The following is a 23,941-nucleotide window of genomic DNA, read 5'->3' on the forward strand; positions in this document are numbered from 1 at the left end:
TTCGTTTTAAATCGCCTTTTCGTAAAACAATAAGTAATTATTAGACTTGGCTTAGCCAATAAATTTGGTTTTCAGCTTGTTTCAATTTAAAATTATTTTAACTTTGATATCATGTAACATATTTGAGTGTCAAAGTAAAACAACACTTTACATCTGGCCTTGAAGAGAGATATTTTACTAATTGGTCACGTGTTGTTCTTCACTTCTAGTCATTATCTCGAATATATACTGATTTATAATATTATAGCATATTTTAAACTAAAACAACTTATCTTAGGCTTTTGCGAGTCATAGACGCCAAACAATTTTTACAATTTAATCTCGCGGTTATTATTTCCACCGTTACGAATACGTTAATTTTGTCAGTTCAATTTTGTAATAACTATCGTTAGAGTTGATATTTAACTTATAACAATATAATTCACTGTCTAAACTCTGAAATTTATTTCTGATTTGATTAAAATCGATATTATACGACACGAAAACTCTTATTTTTTAATACTATTCAATATGTATTATCATCTTAAACGTCACAGAGTTCCTTGATATTCATTCCTAAATTTGACTAAATTTGCATAAACCTTTTTTCATTCTTCAACTCATATTCCAGAACACTCTTTGTGGTCCGTAAGCTGTGGATGACGTAGTAAGGGATCATTGGTTTTCATCAGTTCTGGGATCAATTTAAATTGAATGCCCCTTAACTATATCATTTTCTGTATGGGGTTTTTCCAGATTTTACTATGTAAAACTTTTTTCGTTACTTGTATGTGACCATCATATTTTTTATAATCGCTTAATATTTCCGGTGGTCGATTCTGCGAAGCACGGCTCTTGCTAGGGTACGTGTTAGCAACGGCGTCAGGTTTAGGTTAAGGTTACGCTGAAATAGTCTCTCAAGGCTCTCAGCTTAAATAGGAAAAAAAAAAGCTATACTCGTCCAAGTCGAAAATATTATTTGTTTCATCAAATAACTTGCGAATTTTATCCAAGTATTCATTTGGTTTGAGAATCACATTTTTGTTGTGCACTGAAACCAACTACATACTTCCAACTACTAACTACATAAAAGCAGTCAAAATTTCCCTCCATGGCCCGATGTTCATTAATTACCGTTGACTACTCTGAAAATACCCTTTTGATTTGAAGAACAGTTTCTTTACATCATTTGGATATATGAAACAAGGTTATTTATTTATTTAAATAAGTACTGCCACATCACAAACATCTAACATTGAAAATAAATTTAAACTATTTAATTTATGGCCTGATGCATGTGAGAACAATGGCGTACATAGCATTGGCAATTCATCGGCTCGAAAATGGAATACAATAATAATAATAAAAAAAAACAGTACTATTTGTTGAAATATTAATAAAAATGTCTAAAAATTTCATGTCATTTAAAAAGAAGAAAAGAAGAAACGTTAAAACAATTTATTATATAGGTTATTAGAAAAGGTAATTGATGTTACATTTTCCTTAGACGATCGCGGCAGAGATTCGCGAAGCTTCAACAGGGAGCGACGAGATTATTCTAAGGACGACAAGGATCGGCGCGACGACCGAGAAAAAAGGGACTACAGGGACGATAGAGACAGGCGCGACTACAACAGGGACAGTAGAGATCGGCGCGATCCCAAAGACGAGAGAGAACGCAGAGACTACACCCCCGACCGACGGGACCCCTCGCCCGCCTCGCCAGCGCGCAGGAGAGATTCCGTAGAGCGCGATCAAGAAAGAAACGGACGACCCAGTCGTTCACGTGATCGACGCGACGACACTGACGAGAAACCACTGCCCAAATTAAAAGAACAAGAAAAACCCGTATGTATTCGCTTGAAATGACTTTCATTTTGTCAGTTGTCAAATACAGAGTAGATTGGGAAATCCGGACGCTTTCCAATTCCAACAGAAATTTTCAGTTTTTTTTAGGGTAATACCAATAAAATTGAGATTAAAATGTTTCCGGAGGTTTAAATTTTCCATACATGAACCATGATTAAACATAGTTCATTAAAAAATATACACAAGAACTTAAAAAACTAGCTTGACCTGATTCACCTTGACTAAATTAAACTATTTAATATTCTTAAACACTAAATAAGTAATTTTCTATTCAACAAATTTAAATCTCACAAAAGCATTGTGACATCCAAGGCTTGTCCCTATTTTACCTCTAATCCCCTATTCTCCCCAATCTGGTATGTGAAATCTTGTACCATATGTTTTTGAAGGTAATAATTATTAATAATAGTGATGTCGTTTTGAGGTCATTTATATACATAGTAAATCTTATTTTGGTCCTCACGATACAAGCTATGCCATCAGCGTCATCTCTCAATTTGTTAAATATGTAATAGTATTCTAGGTCATGATCAAGAGCTTATGTAGTAAATAAATTTACTATTATTTTCCTCATTATTTTTGTTGTTCATTAATAAAATTTCATTTTCAGAATTTCGTTGCATCCAACAAGTTTAGCTTCCTTGAAGACGCCGACGACGCTGCATCTGAATAACACTCGTATAGACGTGTGAAATATTTTGTGTCCGTTCTGCAAGTGACCAGAGTGTAAAGTGTAAATTTATCGAGTGACTGACGCACGACGGAACTGTACGTGGCACCGAGACGATCGTTTACATTGTGCTATGTGATATAGAACTCGACTAATCATAGTGCGGTGTGGTTTATCATATGTGTATATTAATTAGGGTTTGTTACATGCTCACGCAGCTTCGAGGTCTGCCCCAGTCTTTACTGTAGTGACCTGATATTCGATAAAATTATATCATCGACAAAAGGTTGTTTTTAAATCTGTGCAGTTGCAACATTAAAGACTGGGGCTCTCATATTTGCAACCATTTTATACTAATTGGTGTAAATTCACGATGAGTTTTTTTACAAATATAGATGAAGCTGATTAATTAAAAATCATTGGAATCCGAAAGTTCCATTTCCTCAATTTTACAATAAAACAGGTGCTGCCTCTTTGTCGTGTTTTGTTTTCTTGCAAATTTATCATGTATTTGATTTCTTTTCGAGTAGGAGTAATATTATTATGAATTGAGTGTGAAACTCAACAATACACCACTATTATTATGATTATTATTATTATTTTATAGGAATCTTTCTCATTTCTTTGTTTCCGTTGTGCTAAAGGGATCTATTTATAAACCGCGATATACGGGGTATACCCGCCACAGAATCGTGATGAACAAACGTCTTCTTGCGATACAACACATTTTGTTAATTTAGCACTCGTATTAATGTTGTCATATTATTATTTACTATGCTTGAAGCATCATTTAAATAGTAATTGTAATTAAAACTGATGTGAAAATTTTAATCAATGTTTTATTGGAGTGAGAAAAACGTTAAAGGAACAATAGTACCCCGCGTAGTCAACGTTAAAGCTTTCAAAGTAGTAATTCATATCTGTATTTGTTACTTTCATTCGATTCCCATCTTTTAATTAAGTAACTTTCGTAATCGCGACGCTGATTGAAAAGATTATTTTGCATTACACTTGTAATACACAAAAGATAACTCATCAAAAGAGTGAATTTTAAATCTCATGAGACGGTAAAAAAATATATTGAGACTGTCTAGATAGTGTTAATTCGCCTTATTCCATTTTTCTCTGAGTACCCCGACACATCTAGAAACTACATTTTCGTGAATCTAAGTAGATATGCAGAATGATGATTAAATGAATGAAGATGAAGTGACATTCGCATAAAAGACTGACATTAAATTTCTAAATTTGGGATATTAATGGAAAAACCGATAATCGAAACTAAGTGTATTTACTACGGATCGAACAATGTTGAAATGAAGCCATCGAATGGTCTAAATTTTAACTTAATATCTGTTTTTTTTTAGAGATAATGGTTGTCATTTTAGAATAAAACGAATTTGTAAGTCGACAGTTTTTATTACACGTAATTCAAAATAAAGTTGACTGACTCGTAATCAGATTCCTACTCAATTGAACAATCCTGTAGGTTTATTAGCTCTTGTTCAGACGAATTGTACATGCCACGTTCCCAATTTTCATCATACGATCTTTCGGCACTTTCAAATTGGTCGTACGAGAAGGTAGGCAGGTAACGTTTGAGGAGTAGATAATGTGATAATTTAATTTACTATCAAATGCCTCTTTGTATTATTCCTGACTGGATGACTTGGCCTAGATCAATTTAATTACGGATTGGTCGTAAACAGATGACTATGTCCGTATTCCTTTGAAATTTCATTAAAATGCAAGTCCTGGATTTATGGATGTAACTATGTAATTGACACCATGATTTTCACTTTTAATTATCAACTAAGAGTCATACCCACTGGTTGTACTTATAAGAAAAATTTATTAGGTACTTTCTTCCGGTATTAAAATAGTACCTAGCTATGCAAGTGTATAACACCGGTCGCTCACATGCGCACGAATACGCAAACCCGCAAGTGTAGGACGACATTTGCAAATGATTATGCAAAGTTTTCGCTGCATTCGTGGTTTTCCAAGCTGTGTCGGTTTTTTAACAGTCATCAAAGCGCGCGAACCGCGAACCTTCGCGTAGTCTCCCACGCATTCGTTTGCCCAGTTGCGCCGACGATTGCGAAAGTAACAGACGTATCGCCATTTTCATAGTTCGTGACGTCTACTGTGTAGCGTATCTTCATCAAAAGAAATCCGATAAAAACAGCATGGCTGTTAATGATGTCTGGGAAAGAATTCAAAACTCTTTTTCTCTTCAATGTTCTATTGACGAATTAAAAAGGAGGAGAAATTCGTGAGACATTCGTAAACAAGTGTAGGAGGAAGCGTAAACGGGTTCGCAAATTGAGTACCAAACCCATTTGCACAGCTGCTAAGTTTGCGAATGAATGTTTGACGGCCCTTCACATGCGCGCAAACATTTGTACAATGTACGAATATTTGCGCGCATGTGAGTGGCCTGCATAATAATCTATGAGCTCTCCGCAAAAAATATCAGTTCGCTTTTTTCCCTACCTATCCCATCAGGTATAGATCATACACTTATATATTCGAGGGTAGATGAGTCTTCACTCCAATATGATATTTCTTTAATCGCTTGTTAATTGTTTCCAGTGATTAACAAGGCGCTTTTAAGGAAGACTGCTAATTTTTTAAACTTTGTATACCGGTAAAACGGGGTGATTAGGGACAAATTCCAACTTGATGAACAAATTTTTTTTTTTCTACCTTCGCTGACAGCCTTGAGAGGCTATTTCAGCTTCGCCCTAACGTTTGTAGGTGAGCTCACGGGGCTCAAACCTGACTACGATGCTAACACGAACCCTAGCAAGAGTCGTGCTTCACAGAATCTACCACCGGATCGGAAACGCAACCCACTGAGAAGATCCGGCGAGAAACTCAGTGGGCTGTGTCTGAGAGTTAATTCGTCCCAAGCGCCCCTTCGTCGCAAGCGACGGGTTCGACGAGAACGGTGACCGGTGCTTGAAGTACCTAAAAGCACCGTTAGTGGATCGGGAGGATCCGAGATGACGTGTTTTGGGCGACGTCGACTGCTTTCCATTCTGTACGCAGGATCGGGAATGTAGTTACCGGCGGCCACGATGAGAGGGTTCTCGTGTCGTGCCGCTTTATCGAAGTGGCGCATCGACGCCGACTGCATATACTTACTGGTGGACTTTAAGTCCAGGTCGTCATCGAGGTGAACAATTATAGGTCTTGGTCTAGGATCTTGATGATGAGTCTTGGGGGCGTCTTTGGTATCAAATTTAAAGCTTTAGCATTCCAGTTTAAGCAAAAACAGGTGTTATCCCTAGTTACCCAGAAATTGCGGTTATTGGGGACGAAATTAGTGTTAATAGAGAAATTTGCTAGGGCTGCACTCCTTGGTGTTAATTAATTTATTTATTTAGATGCACCAACAAAGAGATCATCAATGAAAAACATTGAAAAACTGACAAATGTACATGGCACATGTCACCTCAATTATAGGTGCAATCGACAGTGCATTGACAACAAAAATAAAAAATATATATCTAAAACTTGATTACATTTAATTACTTATGATTAATTTATATTTACTTGGGAAATTATCTGCGACAATTTTTTTCTGTAAGCTGTGACACAATTAGAAAAAACATCTATTTCATCACTTAAAGTTAGTTCAGCGCAATCGGACAAGTCCGAATGAACATTAACGGAGACCGCGCTACCGTGGACATTATTGTAGTCGCAAACGATTCTGTTTAAGGGAGAGTAAGCACTTAAATTCGAACGAGTGGGCTTTCTTATAAGCGGTTTATATTTCTTCGTTCTTAGTAAGTACTTAGGGGCTGATGTTTTTATCTGGGTTAAGAGATTAAGTGTGTCTGTTATTCCATGGATTAATCAGGTGGATACCCCCACTCTGAACAAATATTAATATATTTTATTATGTATTACTTAGACATTTTTGTCCACCTTGAGATTTCATTGTTCTTGTAAAATGTCTGTGCAAAAGCGACTTACTTATGTTAAATTGCTTAGCTATTTCAACTAAAGACTTATTCCTAATTTCATAGGCTTCTATTACTGTTTTTAATATTAAGGGATCATATCTCTTATAAGGATTTGGAATCTTTGATACGAGGCATATCTAATAGAAAACAACGCGTAACTGATAATATAAATATTTTCCAAACAATAAAATAACACTGCATTGATAATTTTGAATAAAAGTTCTAGACAAAAACATCATGAATAAACCAGATTCTTACCAACAAATTTAAAAAATATTGTTGTAACTACATAGACAACCCTACAACTCTGTACTCATTTATACTTAGGTCGCTTCCATTTCACTTATTCTCATCCCAATTGACCCCTTTTTCATTGTTATTTGTACCTGAAACGTCCCCAATATCCCCAAAAACAACAGATTTTTACATGTATTTTTATTTTATCAAATACATTAAAACCAATAACAACTAAGACTTACCTTTAATATATATAATGGTTCAAACACTAAATAACATTTATAAATCACAGTCGTCTTCTATTATTATCAAATAAATAAAAGAGAGCAAAGTTTCTAGCACTAAAATAATTACCACCACAAGAAGTTAATTTGAAATGCGATTTTTTATAAGTTAGCAGCTATTATCATGCATATTCAGAGTTGTTTTGTGAACTTTCAACATTCTACCATTACATTACAAAAAATGGAAGATTTTGCAACGATTAAAAAACCTTTTTTTTCCTTCTGGTTTTTTCCCCATTCACCTCTCAATCCCTAATCACCCTTTCTTACTGTACCTATCTCTTATGTTTATGGCGTTTCCTTTTAGATTTCGCCAATGTCAAGTGTATTTAATACTCTGCTTTCTATAGCGGGCTTCGTGAACGAGCAAGGTCACAGATATTAACTAAGAATTAAGTGAGTACCTAGCTAAGAATGTTTGATGACAGGATCTCTGTTGATTTACCTAAAACAATATATATACAATATACATACAACATCTTGCTGTACCTACTAACCTCTCAAATATATTAAGTGTTTAATCTATGTACTAACCTCATTCGCGTGACAGCTAATAATATGTCAATGCCCTGGATGTCATATTTGAAACATAGATAAAAAAACTGTAGAGTGTAGGTAGGTGGGTATAGAATGATTGAAAATGTAGCAGATCATACTTATTACAAAGAAATTAATGTTACAATACCTACAATCAAATTTTTTTTTACGTTATAATGTTTTAGTTGTGTCAATATATCATAGATCACAATGAAGTAGGAAACCTATGGAAATGAAACGTCAACCAAAATTTCGTGCCACTGTGACGTCATCTGGCCACAAAACATGGCGGCTTTAGTGCTGTACAAAAGATTACAATGTTATCAGGTTTTATCGATAAACGTTCTTGGCTCATTTTATTTTAAATATTGTTGAGTATTATTTATTTGTAGAATTTATACTTTAATGGGAAGTAAGTAGGTATATTGTTATGTGCAAATATGATATGATTTAGATGGGTGAAATCTAAGACAAGTTCGTCCTTCGAATTTGCCAAGTAAACGATATGATGATTTTTAAAAGTTGCTACAATGATTTTATAAAGTTGTCGTTTGTCGCAAAACATAAAGATATGGCGTAGTTCAAAGCCATCAGCCCATTTCTAGCATGCTAAATGTTATCGTATTTTGAGTACGTGTTTTTCTTAGACTATTACAATCTATTTTAATTGTTTTGCTGACTCTAAAGTCCGTAACATACTACCGCAGCGCACCCCAAGGAAGGTGCGCCGCACCATTTGAATCACTTTCGCTTGAGAGTGATTCAAATTTTAAACTTATCCAGGGACCGCGTTTAAAAAAAACACGCCTACAGAACATTTATTCATTAATTACAAACGTCATTCCTTGTGACTTCCTCTCTAAAATCACTTAATTATTAAATATTTAACAAATTTACAATAGTGTTTTACTCACTGCGGAATAAAACTATTTTATTTCAATAGTTCCGAAGAGATTTTGTCGGTAGCCTTTTTCCCGAAATATCTAAACAGAATGTCTAAATATGTTTTGATGACATATTTTAAAGTGGTATTTATGATTAGTGTCATGATCAATAGATTCCGACCGAAAAATGGATTTTTCGGATGAGGGCTCCATAATGAATTTAAATACATATAGATAATAGTTTTAGGACATCGACTTTCTTGAGATCCTATAAAATACGTTTTAATTATTATTTTTCTATGTTTTAAGCATGATAAATTATGAAATTTTATATAATCAATCATATTAAATCGATATCATAGTCAATAAATAATGTACAACCCAAAACAGACGACCGAACTGACGTGACAATGACATTTGGCGCGCTAAACATGGCGGATTTTCGGCCTCATTAGACGGAGACGGAGATATTTACGTATATTCATGTTTCATTTTATGTACGCACTGAAATACTGTTATATTGTTTTCCTGCGAGTTAAAGTGCTGAGTAAGAACGAGATAGATATATGTTTATGTATGTGCCTTCAAAATGGGTGCTATTTATATAAGCAATTGTACGTATAGAACAATATGTCGTGTCCCTACTATCTAGGTCTATGATAGATCATTATTACTTTTTAATACAAATTTAGTTCCATTTCATCAAAACGAAGGTATGAACAGCTGCTATGCACCAACAATGCGTACATATTTATCGATTACTTGGGCTTGTATCCATAATATTACATAATTACTTTTTGCTGCAATTTATAGTGAAAGATGCATTAAGTAGGTAACATTTAATTTAGTGAAATCTATATATGTACATCTTGAAACGAAATGACCATTTTTTTTAAACATTACTGACAATGATAATTAGTTTGCCACAAGGGCAGAGACTGGGTAGTTTTCGAAACGCTGGGATTAAAAAGAAAAAATGCGAGGTAAAACCCTAAAAGTAATTTAAATTCCAAGACTCATGAATTAGCTTTCATACAGAAAATACTTGATTTTGATTGATTTCATTTTATTTGAAACAAAAAATAATTAAAATTTGTACCAAACTAGTAAAATGAAAGATTATAACCCATACTCTTACTCTTACTCTTTACTGGTGGTAGGACCTCTTGTGAGTCCGCACGGGTAGGTACCACCGCCCCGCCTATTTCTGCCGTGAAGCAGTAATGCGTTTCGGTTTGAAGGGTGGGGCAGCCGTTGTGACTATACTGAGACCTTAGAACTATATCTCAAGGTGTGTGGCGCATTTACGTTGTAGATGTCTATGGGCTCCAGTAACCACTTAACACCAGGTGGGCTGTGAGCTCGTCCACACATCTAAGCAATAAAAAAAAAATAAAAAAAAAAACTCAATTATAACCTACTATTTACATAACCTACATACTTAATTTTAACTTAAAGTACCTAAACTTAATGTATCTTTTAACAAATAAAGAAAAAGGTTTATTGAATGTAAACAACTAACTTTTCCAATAAATCCATTTATTTTCAATTAGGTAAGTATAACATAGTCGTAATTTTATTTAATTGCCATATCCAAACAATTGTAGGGAAAAATATTTTTTTAATGATAAACAACAAAAATGTAAAGCAAAACCAAAGAATAAGTTTTGTTACATTAATACATCTTATTTCTAGATAAGATTATGTACCTATAAATAGACAATTTTTCTTATGTGTAGTCCAGGTTGTTTTTATTAAGGATACTTACTATCCTTGCCAATATGCAACATGCATTGTCTTGTTATGTAGTCTTGTTAAGACTGAAAAGTCCACCGTTGTAGACTTACTAAGTAACAAGATGCAGATGCTTATGAGCTTTAACAATACACAAAATATTCACAATTTGCTTCATTTCTGTAAAATTGCAGCCATCAATGCATCTTTTACTTTTTTGGTCAGCTCTTCCAAAATATCTGCTTTAACTCTTAGTTTTTTATTTCTTTCTTCCAAATCAATTGCCAATTGTTCCATCTGTAGTTCTTTGAGTTTCCTGTTCATTCTGGATCTTTTGGAAGCTTCATTATTCTTGTCTCTCAACTCTCTATACTTTGATTCTTGAGTGGAAATATTTGATGAATTTTCATCAATGCTGCATGTGGATGATAGTGTGCTGTCTCGTCTCTTGGGGGGTCGGCCTCTTCTTCTGGTCCCAACCTGTCGCGATCCCTCAAGTGCAAGGATCATTTCTTTGATTGGAACATTTGACTTTTTCCTTTTATATTTTCGTGATGTCTGTTCAGCAAAAGGTGTATAGGTTTCATCAGAATCATCACTGTCCAGATGCTTCCTTTTGCTTAAATGTGTTCTTCTGTCTTCATTATCAGAATCCAGCTGAGATTCACTTTTTGGTGTGACTGGTTCATAATCATTATTTTTGCATGGAATGATGTTTACTACTGAGTTTAGGTCTAGTTCCGTTTTTTGAAGAGGCAAATCATTGCGGAGTTCCTAAGCAATGAAATAGGAAGTTAATAATTATTCATAATAAACAAATTGTTTTTCATATTGTAACTGGACATGAGATGTTTACCCCTCTGGTGTTTAATTATAACTAAGTCTCATAGGCATCATATGCTACCACCACTTAAGCCAGGTGAGCCATAAAGTAATCTACTATCTCATTAGTACATAAAATAATATAAAAATGTGGTTAAAGTTACAATTGTTTTACAGGTCTTTCACACTCTTCAAACTTAATCTACAACTGTTAAAGCTTTCATATAGAAGTAAAGTTGGTTATGCTATACAATTGAGGCTACAATCCTATTTCTCAAGGCGAGTGGCTGAATAAAATCTTGTAGTAAACATTAGTTTTAAAACATAAGCATCTTTGTCGAACCTCTATGGTCTGTGTTATTATGTATTTTAAGCACAAAATATAGAACTACCTTAAATGCACGTGAGCACTTTTCTTTTTCTAATTGCTCGACGTAACTAAGAACTTCAGGAGTGCTAATCGCATCAGCTGGCCAGCTTGGTGTACGAATTCCTACGTCAATGGAAAGTCCTCTTTCGCACTTGTGCATTCCTTCTTTTTGTAAAACTGCATCATCACACTGATCGATGAGTTTAGGTAAAAATACATCACAATTTTCGACTTCACTTGGCAGGAAAGAAATAATTTTTGCATCACAAGAGTCGTCTTCGGTCAAGGGCAATGTTTTTTGTGTGTCTGTGTTTATAGTGTTATCTGTGTTGAATGTGTTGGTCCAGTTGACTGGTTCTGGATAAGCCCAGGAATCGTCAAGGGCCGCTGCGGACGTTAAACCTCCGATAACGACAGGCAGGCTGCTGATATCCAAAAATTGTTCTGGAAATTGAACCTCATTAGCTTCCTCTGGAATCGGCCCTAAGTCATTATTAAGAGCGAACCCATCGAAAGCCGGAGAGATCGTGTCCATGGAGGTGTTACTATAAAAGCCTGCCTGGCCGTAGGGAGAGTTATCGTCCTGTACATCCCACCCTTGTAGGCAGAATGATGTGTGCGGTGTGTCGAAGGAACATGCCCGTTTTTCGGTTTCTTTATGAGAATCTGTTAACAAAAGTTCATTCGTTAGATTAAATGTATTTTGTTGAAATGTTAGGTATAACAATTTATTATGTTCCATTCATCTTACCAATGGTCCGTGTTTGTTCTTCCCTTTCTGGATCGGAGCACAACTGATCCAGTTCTTGGAAGAACTCTGAGTTCGAACCGTGAAGCATTGTGCTCGCGTATAACTGTTCCGGTTTCAAATATTCCTGGAAATAGAATAAACTAATATTAAATTTAGTTCCAGTGACATAGCTATTTTTATATTTAAGTTTAATGTTAATAAAAATTCTATTATAATAGTACTCACGAATTCTCAGCTTCACTCTTACCTCGGAAAAGCTGGCTGTTGGCACTGTTCCTTGAGGCATTACTCCGTTGTTTCCTTGGTGAATCACTCCGGTTAGACCGTTCGCCTGTTGGTTCTTTTCTGGCTTTAAACGATCTAGGTCTACTACTTTCAAAATGTTTCGAGTCTTGAGACTCGTTTGCGAAAAAACCATGTCTTTTGGTGTTTGGATTGGTGTATTGAGTTCCGATATCGTCGCTCCGACTCGGGCAGGTGATCTTTTGAGCAACCATTTTGTATAGAACTACAAAAAAAATTACACGACGTAACTTAATGTGCCTTTTATGAAGCAATATGAGCGATTATAGTAGGATGATCGATGTGAAAATATAGACCCCGTCGTAGTTCAACTACAGAATGAAGCCGCACGAACAGTACCAGCTAAAGTAGTAAAATATAAAGAAATAACTACCTACAAGGACTCAGTAGCTAAGTATTTTGAAAGTACAATTTTGAAAAGTCAAAAGTAGAAAGTAGAACAAAGTAGTAGTTGTAGTCGGTATGAGATATAATGATATTAATATATACATATTTTCATATTATTATATAGATATACCTATTACATTAGTACTACGAAGGTCGGTACTAATGCCACGCATGCAAATAACATTACATAAAAATTAATGAACTGTTTAAATTTAATGAAATAAATAGGTTCAATAAAGTAGAGGGTTTGCATAAATATTATAAGATTACAACCAGTTTAGGCACTTATGTGTGCTGAATTGCGAGGATTAAAAAAAAAAAAAGGTTTTTGCGTCTTTAGTGTAATTGATGTTCTAAATACCTATGTCGTTATTACTTTTTTCCTTTAATTGATTACAACATTATGTTATTATAACATGATGACTTATTATGCAATCAGTCTAGTCACCTGCCCTCATAATCGTTATCAATGACATCATAATTATTTTTTTTACTTTTGAAGCGAAACAAAAAGATCTCTACAGTGAGTTAATAATATTATAAGTGCTTGCTCGCAACAAAATCCTTAGATTCATGTCGCTCCTAAATGTCGATTGAGATTATTAGTTTAAAATTACTTATACTAAAAACTTTAATTTGATATTAAAGGAAGTTATCACATCTAAATATAATTTGCTAGCTTGTAAAGTTATGTAAATATCGTTACATTTAAACTAAAATTTGAAATTCAAAATGTAAAAATATCTTAATAAGATATGCAAATCGCACGAACAAGGTGCTTCGGTTGATTATAAATTCATTAATGTTGTCGTGGAATTTAATGTCCTTGTAGCAGCTATCTAGATAATCACTTGTTATTTGCCTTATGCTTATTCATCGCATTGATAAATATTTAAAGAGTTATTTTATGTTACTAAATCACCAATAACAAAGTTATACATTGTAAAACAAAAAATAACAATCTCTTATTATCAATGAGAAGGCTATGTTAAAGGCGAACAAAAAATAGTTGAAATCTAGCCACCAAGCGGGAGAAATGATTGAAGAGCATTATGTACATGTTTAGTGCTCATTCTGAACGAAAAGCAACGTAATAGGTATGTTATATATAGGTATATCGTAATGTTTATTTGGATTTTTTTCCTTCTGGAACGTTTCTTTGCGCATCTGGTCTGTGAACAAATAATACTAACCGAAAGAAAAAAGTACCTCTATAAAATATTTTACTCACTTGATTGAACTCTTCTTGAGCTCCTAAAGAAATGTTAACTCTTTAAGCTCCCAAACAACTAACTGTCCCGAGAGTAGGCCTGTAACAAATAAAAAGACGTAATTTAATAAACTTCTATTGACATCCATTACAATTATATGTTTCTACTTAATCTATCTGACCTCGTTTATAATACCGTCCTAAATGTGTTCCACTCCCACACCAAATCGATTTCATAAATTTCCACAGAGATTATAATAAAACGGGTTTTACCACACGTAAAAAGATTGACCGGTTGTCTTGTCGCGTTAGGAAAAATAGTTTTAGCAACAATTCTAATTTTTAGATACGTTCCAAAAGTAAGCAAGTACTGGTGGTAGGACCTATTGTGAGTCCGCACGGATAGGTACCACCACTCTGCCTATTTCTGCCGTGAAGCAGTAATGCGTTTCGGTTTGAAGGGTGGGGCAGTCGTCGTAACTATACTGAGACCTTAGAACTTATATCTCAAGGTGGGTGGCGCATTAAAGTTGTAGATGTCTATGGGCTCCAGTAACCACATAACGCCACATGGGCTGTGAGATCGTCCATCTATGTATGCAATATAAAAAAAAAAACTACTAATGTCCCTACCGTGAAGTTACAGTTTTAATTACTAAGTAGGAAGGGTTTTTACGACTGCTTATTTGGCTGGAATAATGGATAGGGCGTAGTGTTTTGATATTGATTATTCGCTTTGACAATGCGAGATACAATTATTATCTGACGAACAATAAAGATAGCGATTTCAACCAAGGCATCGCGTTTTAATTTTGCAACGTCATCGAAATTTCTAGGAACTCAATAGTCTTTGCGTTTGTAAATATTCACTGGTAGGAAATTATCCACTGGTAGGAAAATACCACTCGTTGGTACTTATATATTTGAGGGATAGGTAAATTTAATTTTAATTTATATATAAGTAAATTAAGCTTACCTGAGTACAATGAATGTATGCAAGTCTTTCAAAACTAGAGTTCGATGTGATTCCGTTTTTGTAAAAAAGGAATCGAACTTAAACGAGCAATGCTTAAGACGTCTTAGTAAATACAGAATGTAAAAAGTTCAAGAGTTTCTCAGAATTGAAAGCGCAACACGTGCTCTCCGAGAGAGTACAGAAAATATTGTGCAATATTTTTGATCACGCTGTACACTGAAATCAACTATACTCGGTTTTCCTCAACCCCACCACATGAAATCTATAAATATTATTTTCGAACAACCTAATTGGCTCAACAGAATGACGTCAACTTTAACAGCCAATGAACAGAGCCAGATATTAGCGAGTCAGTAGTCACGCGGCCAACCTTTTCCCATCCATGTTCTATACAATATATATTATGTTGGAGCTGTTTTGTTTTACATACTTTGGACTGTTCCGTTTCATTCTAACCGGTCCGCCAATGTGAGGAAATTGGGGATTCACAAAGTTAAAAACAAGCGCATTATAATTTTAATGACTCATGCATTCTTGTCGAATGAAAATAATTTACCTATATAGATTTTTACTTACAATCTGAATAAAGAAAGTTTTGGAGCCAATACGTAATAATATGTACCTTAAATACCACTGTATTATCATAATATGTAGCGTGTAAAAAAACACGTGTTATTAAATTATTTGTAAACCGGATAATAATACTATAGTTTTAGTAAGTAGGTAGGGGCCACCAAGGTTTATAACAGAACTGCGAAGCGTGAAAGATCAGATTCAGACAGGTATCAACATGTTTAGGCCGTGACGTTTTAGGTTAAAAAATAAGAATGACTCATACCGTGGCACGGAGTCACTTTAGTCCGGCATTGAACTAAGTTGAATAACCTATTTTATTGTTTAATCCACAAAGTACGTAATATGTATACCTAGTCTTTTCCTACGTCATACTTAAATAGGTACCTATTTATGTAAATTAGCTTAGGTAGTGCCTATTATTTTCAATTTTTAGAATTACTTAAATATTTATTGTCTATGCGAACAAGTTTATTAACATTATGTGGTGCCTGCTTTAATTACGAAGGTTATGATCGTACGTATTTGTGTTATGTGTTACGTAACGGTAATAAGAATCATATCTATGAAATTCAAAAAATGATCGAATTACTTTATTGTTTAGGCTAATAAGAAGTTGGAAGCTTATCAATGTTTTGTATTATGATATTAATCAGACTAATACCCGTATGATTCGTTTTATTGTTCGTAAGTAGGTAAGTACCTACTTACCTGAATTACCTACCTACTCTTCTTTCGAGATATTGTTAGTAAAAAAATATATTTTAATCTATCGATTAATTAAAGTCATATAAATAGGTAAATAAGGAATTGAAAACGATCAATGAGACAATGCCGGGGTTAAAACCAGCCAGGTACCATATTGTATTTGTAAACACGTACCTAAGTACTTAAAGGGGAATTTACATTACGAAATTAGTGGCATGAAATTAATTTCGTGACATTAGTTTTACCAACAGTTTCACGTGTAATTTAATACTTTCGTAATGCATGCATTACTTTCATGCATGCAAATTAGTTTCGTGCCCTGCGCGATTTTTTGGTGAAATTAGTGTCATGCAACTAATTTCATAGTGTAGACGCGACGTGAAACTAATGTCGCGAAAGGACTTGCGCTGTGCCGACGTATGTATTGTTAGTTCGGACGCCCTTCAAGCGTTGAAAATGGCAAACCAACGATGGAGTACAAAAAAAAATATAGATCTTATTAATGAATATCAGCGACAAGGGTGTCTCTGGGACCCGAAACACCTACAGTAAAAAATCAAAATTATCTTCACTTATTCGAAAACAGTTATAACTCTCAGGATCTTCATCTGCTAATTCAGAGACTAACTTCATTGCACCTAAATGCCTTCTTGTTGACCATCCCCGAATCTACCAACGTCTTTTTTTTCTTGATAGTATTTTTTTAAGTTTATAGCTATATTTATAAGCATTTCTTTAGCTACATTGAATATAGCAAATTATAGCTTTGATGCTGTTGGCGTCATGGTTACTGCGATACTGTGGATTTCGCGACACTAATTTTTTAACGAAATTACTTTCGCATATGAGTCGACTATTATCAAAGCCGGCAATGTGACTTTTGGACAATTATTGGTAAACCAGAAAAACGAATTATTGACTTTGTATTCCATTGGCAGTCACAAAACTCTTCTGAACGACATCTTAGATAAATAATAGGTTAAACCTGCATTAAATAAAGGTTAATCCTTTATTTAATGCAGGTTTTGAACCGTATTCTTTGAAGGAGACGATTATATTCAAATCAATCTGTATTGACATATCAATAACATTTTTTTATCCAAATGCAGATTGCCACCTTTGATAATAGACGACTCATATATCGAAACTACTTTCGTGCAACTGAGTTCAACATGCATGACACTAATTTCGTAATGTAAACTCCGCATTACACGACCTTCACGAAATACTTCCATGCCGAAGGAATAAACTCATGTAATGAGAATGAAATCCGCAAAGCCGCAAAAGTAGTTCTGTGAACTGAAGCCCGCAACACACGTATGACGTAACTGTTATGATCACAGATTCAAATCCCGTTTGTTTTGAGAAAAGTGAATCGTTTTTTTTTTATTCCGTCAAATGGATAGTGCGTACGAACACATGGATCACTAAAGGTTAAGAGGTTATCGCAGTGCATTTAAAATAATGTCGAAGGCCATATCGAGACATGAGGAGTTTAAAGTCTCAATTATACGTATAACGAATAGTATAACAAAACGCTTGAGAGTTCGCTCGTGTTAGCAACAACGTTAGGTTTGAGCCCCGCGAGCTCACCTACTAGTTCGGTGAATCTAGAATAAGTTACTAGAATAGGTTGGAAAAAAAAAGTTACAACATATTTGTACGTTCAATACGTAATAATCACACGTGATATTATTCAAAAAAGAGCCTTCACTAAACTAAGTTAGGACGTATTGTGAATACCTAAGTAAGTTTTTACTTAAAATTGTGAGGTAAGAACAGTTAAGATAGTGGATCAGTGACATGTTCTATCCTTGGGTAGCGAATATCAATTAGAATGGGCGGGCTGCATTTAGAGAAGTGAAGATATCTCTAAATAAAAAAATCCTACAATGTTTCAAGACAATCAATTCCTTTGCCGGTATGGTGCAGAAACATGGACCAATACTTGTCAGACTATGCACCGCGAGCGATAGAATACCTTGCATCTGATAACATAATATAATAGATCGAAACCGTAATATCGATATTAGACGATAAAAAAAAGTTACAGATTTGGGTAAAAGAGCAGCAGATCTGAAATGGAGTTGGGCTGTAAACTTAGCAGGACGAAATGAAAACACAGTGACGGTCGGCTGAGATTAGGTCGTAGAAGACTTAGGAAGACTTATGGCACGTTGAACCGATGACATAGTCAATCAGTCAAGTATGGCGGCCGATCGAACATACCTTATAACGTCGACATAACGTCTATGTCGAGCAATCAGTATCAAATTGCTGAAGATTATGATGAAATGCAAACGAAACGGTCCATGTTTGAAATATTAGGTACATACATAATATGAAATTAGCGTTTTGTCGTGTTGACCACTTTGATCTGGAATATCTCCTCTTTGGTTAAAAATTCCAAATTCAAATTTATAAATTCATTTAGTTGGTACATTTGAGTTTTGAAAACAGTCATTCATTTCTTTTTCCTCATTATTTTTTTCTTTGGCGTCACTTAAGTATTACCGCACAATGGAAAACATGAAATATCGGTATATTTACGAGTACGAGGTCTACCGTAGCCCCAGTGCTGCACAAACAGCTCGAAGGATTAATGATGACTGTGTTCGGCGCTGGTGTCGCAAAAGAATGCACGCTACGTTTTTGGTTTCAACGTTTTCGTTCTGGAAATTTCGACCTTCAGAACCAACCCCGTAGACGACCGGAGACCAAAGTGGAAAATGAAGAATTAAAGGCTATTGTGGAAGAAGATCCATCACAAAGCACTTCAGTGATAGCTGCAGGCTTCGGGGTAAAACTCTATTAATCCACTTGAAGCAAATCGGGAAAGTAAAAAAACTTGAACGATGGGTACCTCATGAAATGAACGAATCGAATTTGCAAACACGCGTCGACTGCTGTGTTACTTTGCTGATCCGACACAATAATGAAGGGATTTTAAATCGAATCATTACTTGTGATGAAAAGTGGATACTGTACGATAATCAGAATCGAAAGCGCTCGTCGCAATTGCTGAACCCTGGAGACCCAGCCAAATCCTGCCCTATACGAAAATTGACTCTGAAAAAGTTACTTGTGAGTGTTACCAGCGCTGCGCCGGTGTCGTTCACTACAGCTTTCTAAAATCTGGCCAAACGATTACGGCAGATATCGTGAAACGTGTCTTCTCTTGATTCCATGACCTTCAATAAAACTGATAACTCAGTATTGCGCGCCCAATCGTGATTCTGCGATATCCCCACATAAAGGACACATAGGACCGTTGGACCACAAGTTTAATTGGCACTGGCTGATATAAAATGCGTCATATTTTATACCGAACGCTTAATATGAATTATAATATACTAGCATATTTTACCAAGCTTGCTATGTCTTAAAACTGCTCCAGTTATAAAATTCCCTCCGGGCCTCCAATTCGCTGTTATATTACGTCACACGTGTAAATAGATACTGTGATAAACCCGATAAAGATATCTCTTGAAAAATTTACTTCATTTTTTATTTATATAATTCGATCATTAAAATACTACACCCATGTAATTAAAACTGCCATTGGTAATGGGACACGACGCCAACTATAGATCGACTGCATTTGCTAATGAGAGCAACGCAATACTGTACTAACTGTACTACCACCTTGCGTATTCTCTCCTGCAAAGCAATAATTATTTTCGGTTTGAACAGGGAGACAACAGGCGTTATACAGTCGACTTGAGACTTCGACCTCATCTGTCAAGGTCTATGGATTTCTGCAACATCTTTATACCAGAAAGACAGTGACCAACCTCGTCGACCCAACTATAGTAGGATTATTTTGTCCGTGCAGTTTGGGTCATAAAAATTGTAGCGGTGAAGCGAGTACTTCGCTCTCTCTTCCAGGCACGAGCCTTATGGACGGGCATAGTGATGCGCATTATTGTTGTCGATAAGCGTTATCGATAGTGTATTTATTTTTGTCATTTTGTGGGTTAGTAATAAAAATGAAAGAAAGAATCACTAATCGAATATTTACACCACATATCGCCGCAGCAAAACAACGAGAACGGCAGAAACTAACACTTTGTAACTTTTCGGGATTTATTCTTATTTCAGTGAAAAATTTTAACACATTGTTGATAACAACACGTGCAAATATTATTTTGAATAAATTCTGCCGTTTTGATACAAAACAAAAGAGTAACCATTGTGTCACTAAATAAATTCAGAAAACGAATGCATAAAAACACATTACTCTTCGACATAATGTACTATAATTTGCAGGTAAGTACAAATGACTCGTAACATAATGTCTTACCACCCTTCGTATACCACCCCGCAGCCGTGTACCTGTCGTCGATGACTTATTTGTTTTTATCGATAATAGCGTTGCGCCCGCACAAGATGCTCACCGCCCTAGCCGGGCTATGTTTTATGGTAGCCATACACGTAACGATATACTTGTGCAAGTTTAGACTTGCACAGGTATAATGTCACTCCTGAGTGACCACAGACGCCTCAAGTATAATTGAACGATATCATTTCTATGAAAGTGAGCAGAGCATCCGGGTGTGTCGATGGATGAAGCTTTGGCAATAGTTTGCTTAATATTTACTACCAAAAAACTGAAAAGACTTAAAAGAAACCGAAATACCTATATGGTGTAACGACTGGTTAAAAAAAAGAGAGCATTATTCGCACATCAATTTATTAAATGAATAAAAATTTTAAAGATAGACTTCATTTCTGTAAATATTAATAAATTCCTCCAAATTGTCTCGAACTCCATGTCTCTCACTCGTCATTTTAGCGCGTTTAAAACGACCACAAGACGTGCGCACAAGCGGGCGGTTGCTATACTACTGTAACTTCGGACGCCGGCATGCCACACACGTTCAAGTAAACTTGCGCAAACGGAAATTTGCACAAGTTCGAAATCGAAAATTGAAACTTTTTTAAACTTGTACAAGTCTAGAAATTTGCGCAATAATTTTCCAACACACGTTACTGTATACTTGTACAAGTCTAAACTTGCACAAGTATATCGTTACGTGTATGGCTAGCATTATGACCCAAACTGCACGGACAAAATAATTCTACTATAGTTCAATAAAAATCCTCCACCACCCCTGTTTAGCCTTTATCAGTAGGAAGTCAACGTTTAGTGAAGTCGTCGTGGCCCATAGGATAAGACGTCCGGTGCATTCGTATCTAGCGATGCACCGGTGTTCAAATCCCGCAGGCGGGTACCAATTTTTGTAATGAAATACGTAGGTACTTAACAAATGTTCACGATTGACTTCCACGGTGAAGGAATAACATCGTGTGATAAAAATCAAACCCGCACAATTATAAATTGCGTAATTACTGGTGGTAGGTCCTCTTGTGAGTCCGCACGGGTAGGTACCACCGCCCTGCCTATTTCTGCCGTGAAGCAGTAATGTGTTTCGGTTTGAAGAGTGGGGCAGCCGTAGTAACTATACTCACACCTTAGAACTTATATCACAAGGTGGGTGGCGCATTTACGTAGTGGATGTCTATGGGCTCCAGTAACCACTTAACACGAGGTGGGCCGTGAGCTCGTTCATCTAAGCAATAAAAAAAAAACGTAGAAGTATAACTACTTAGCCTTTAAAATTGGTACTAGCAGTAGGCGGCAGGGACGGCGTTGACACTACATACGATCTGGACTGTAAGTTCATCTGCCTACGATAACAATACTAAAAGTTAGGAAAAAGTAGTTTTATTAACAATGTTGAATAACATCGAAATTGAATGAATTGATTTGATTTTGAAGCAATAATTAGTGACTTTTGTTCTTGCTGTATTTATTGTCAATGAATTGTAGGGTGCGTTCCACTAAGCGTTCACAACGATCACGCTCACGACCGCAATTTTTCCCGTTCCACTTGCTTGTGAGCGTTACTGTCGTAAACTCAAGTGGAATGGATTTATAGAGCGTTTTGAGCGTGGAGGTAAATAATACAAACGGTGAGTTAATAAAAAGCTTTAAGAGGTTAGGTTATAATCTGTAAGCCTTGAAAATAAAGTTATTTAATTATTATTTAAATCGATTCATATTGAAAACATTTATAATTTAATCTTTTATATCTAATATTAGTGGTGTATATAAATCATTTACGTTCAAATGTAATTAAAATGTCTTTTCGGCGGCTTTTCGGCACTTGGATATTTGCTAAGAGGTCGCAATAATGCTCCAGATAGTATCTCTTTCCGCATAAAATAACGTAAGCTTAACGGTCGCCATTTTTGATGCTTTGAATTTTGGAAAAGCCGCTAATTTTCTCAACGATCACTTCGACCCACCTTTTTAGTTGGGTCGTCGTGGGCTTCGCGTGAGCGTAAGTCATGACGTCATAAGTGACGTTTTCGCCGCGACCACAACGACCGCGTTCTTTATGTGGAACGACTAAAGGAGTATTTTGATCGTTGTGTACGCTTAGTGGAACGCACCAGTAAATGATCCGGTTGCGCGCGGAATTTAAATTGTGGGTCGATCCAAAAACATCAGCGTCTCAAAATTGGCTTTTTTTAAATTATAGTAGTATCCACTTATCAAACGAAAAATTGTACTTACATTTTACCGTGTCTTCTACACCACAACGTCTTAAACTTAATAATCCCTTTTCTCTGAGAACAATAGCTGTTAATTCTTCTCGGGTTAACAAAATTAAATGTAGAAATATTTGTATGGTTCTGTTCAAAACTATTTCCGACACCTGAATGCTTATTTTTTTGCATGTAGACACAGCTCATGTTAAATACAACCAAATTTATTCTTCTTGATTTAATGATGCTTATTCTTGTCAATACAATAAGAAACAGAATCAGCGGCCTTAAAAACTTTTCAAGACCAAAATTCAATTACGATTAAAACGGTTCTTTGCTTTATGATTTAAAGGATAAGATACACAATTTTTTACAATAAAACCACTTCTGTTAATGTTTAAGCGCTAAATCAAAGAGTATATAATCACTACGTCGTTATAAGAGGAATGACGATCTTTTAGCAGGACAGGATTCACATACGTAATGAATGTATCTACTTATCTCGGTCATTGGTGGGCTTGGTGGCTGACGCAATCCAATGGATGACTGCGTGAGTAGATAGATAACGTTCCGTTTCACGACATTGAAATAAGTGGCTCGAATCTGAGTCCACAATGTTAATAAATATTCGTAAATTTCATAAAATAAAACAAGATTCATTCATGGTGGATATGCTTTAATAGTAATCGCCGGTTCTGGCATAATTTGACAAAACAATTTGATATAAATACCCACCCATCTTGGTACACTCCTGAGGTTATTGGGAGTATTAAACTTAAGTATTTCCATAACGTTAAATTCAAGATTAATGGCCTTGAATTCAATAAACAGCTGTCTCAGTACTATAGAACCTGAGTTAAAGAGGTAATTTCTCTTGCAAACCGAGAGTACCTATATAAGGAGAATTGGATCTAATATTACTCGGGAGACCGCAGTATTCTGGACCCATATTCGGAATCAATGGACGTATCGTTCGTCAATAGGTATTTGCACTCATTATGGTAAAATAGTAGATAGTGGTGATGCTAAAGATATTTTTGCTAACAACTTTAGTTCAGTCTTTCAGGAGAGTGCGCTAGTTCTTCAAACGCCAGTTCAGATGAAACCCCTCTGAA

General features: G+C 35.4%; 1 protein-coding gene across 4 annotated transcripts; it reads right to left on the minus strand.

Annotated features, from left to right (window-relative positions):
- Positions 1-9,959: 9,959 nt before the first annotated feature.
- Positions 9,960-23,415, minus strand: Cbz (chorion b-ZIP transcription factor). 4 transcript variants are annotated; one of them, XM_062668885.1, is made up of 7 exons: positions 22,855-23,368; positions 14,991-21,962; positions 14,036-14,114; positions 12,362-12,622; positions 12,115-12,238; positions 11,386-12,029; positions 9,960-10,945 (listed from the first exon to the last, which is right to left on the minus strand). In XM_062668885.1, the coding sequence occupies exons 4-7, from the start codon at positions 12,530-12,532 to the stop codon at positions 10,346-10,348; spliced, it is 1,539 nt and encodes a 512-aa protein (XP_062524869.1). In that variant the 5' UTR covers positions 12,533-12,622; positions 14,036-14,114; positions 14,991-21,962; positions 22,855-23,368; the 3' UTR covers positions 9,960-10,345.
- Positions 23,416-23,941: the final 526 nt, after the last annotated feature.

This window comes from Bombyx mori, chromosome 6 (assembly GCF_030269925.1).
Source record: "Bombyx mori chromosome 6, ASM3026992v2".
NCBI lineage: Eukaryota > Metazoa > Arthropoda > Insecta > Lepidoptera > Bombycidae > Bombyx > Bombyx mori.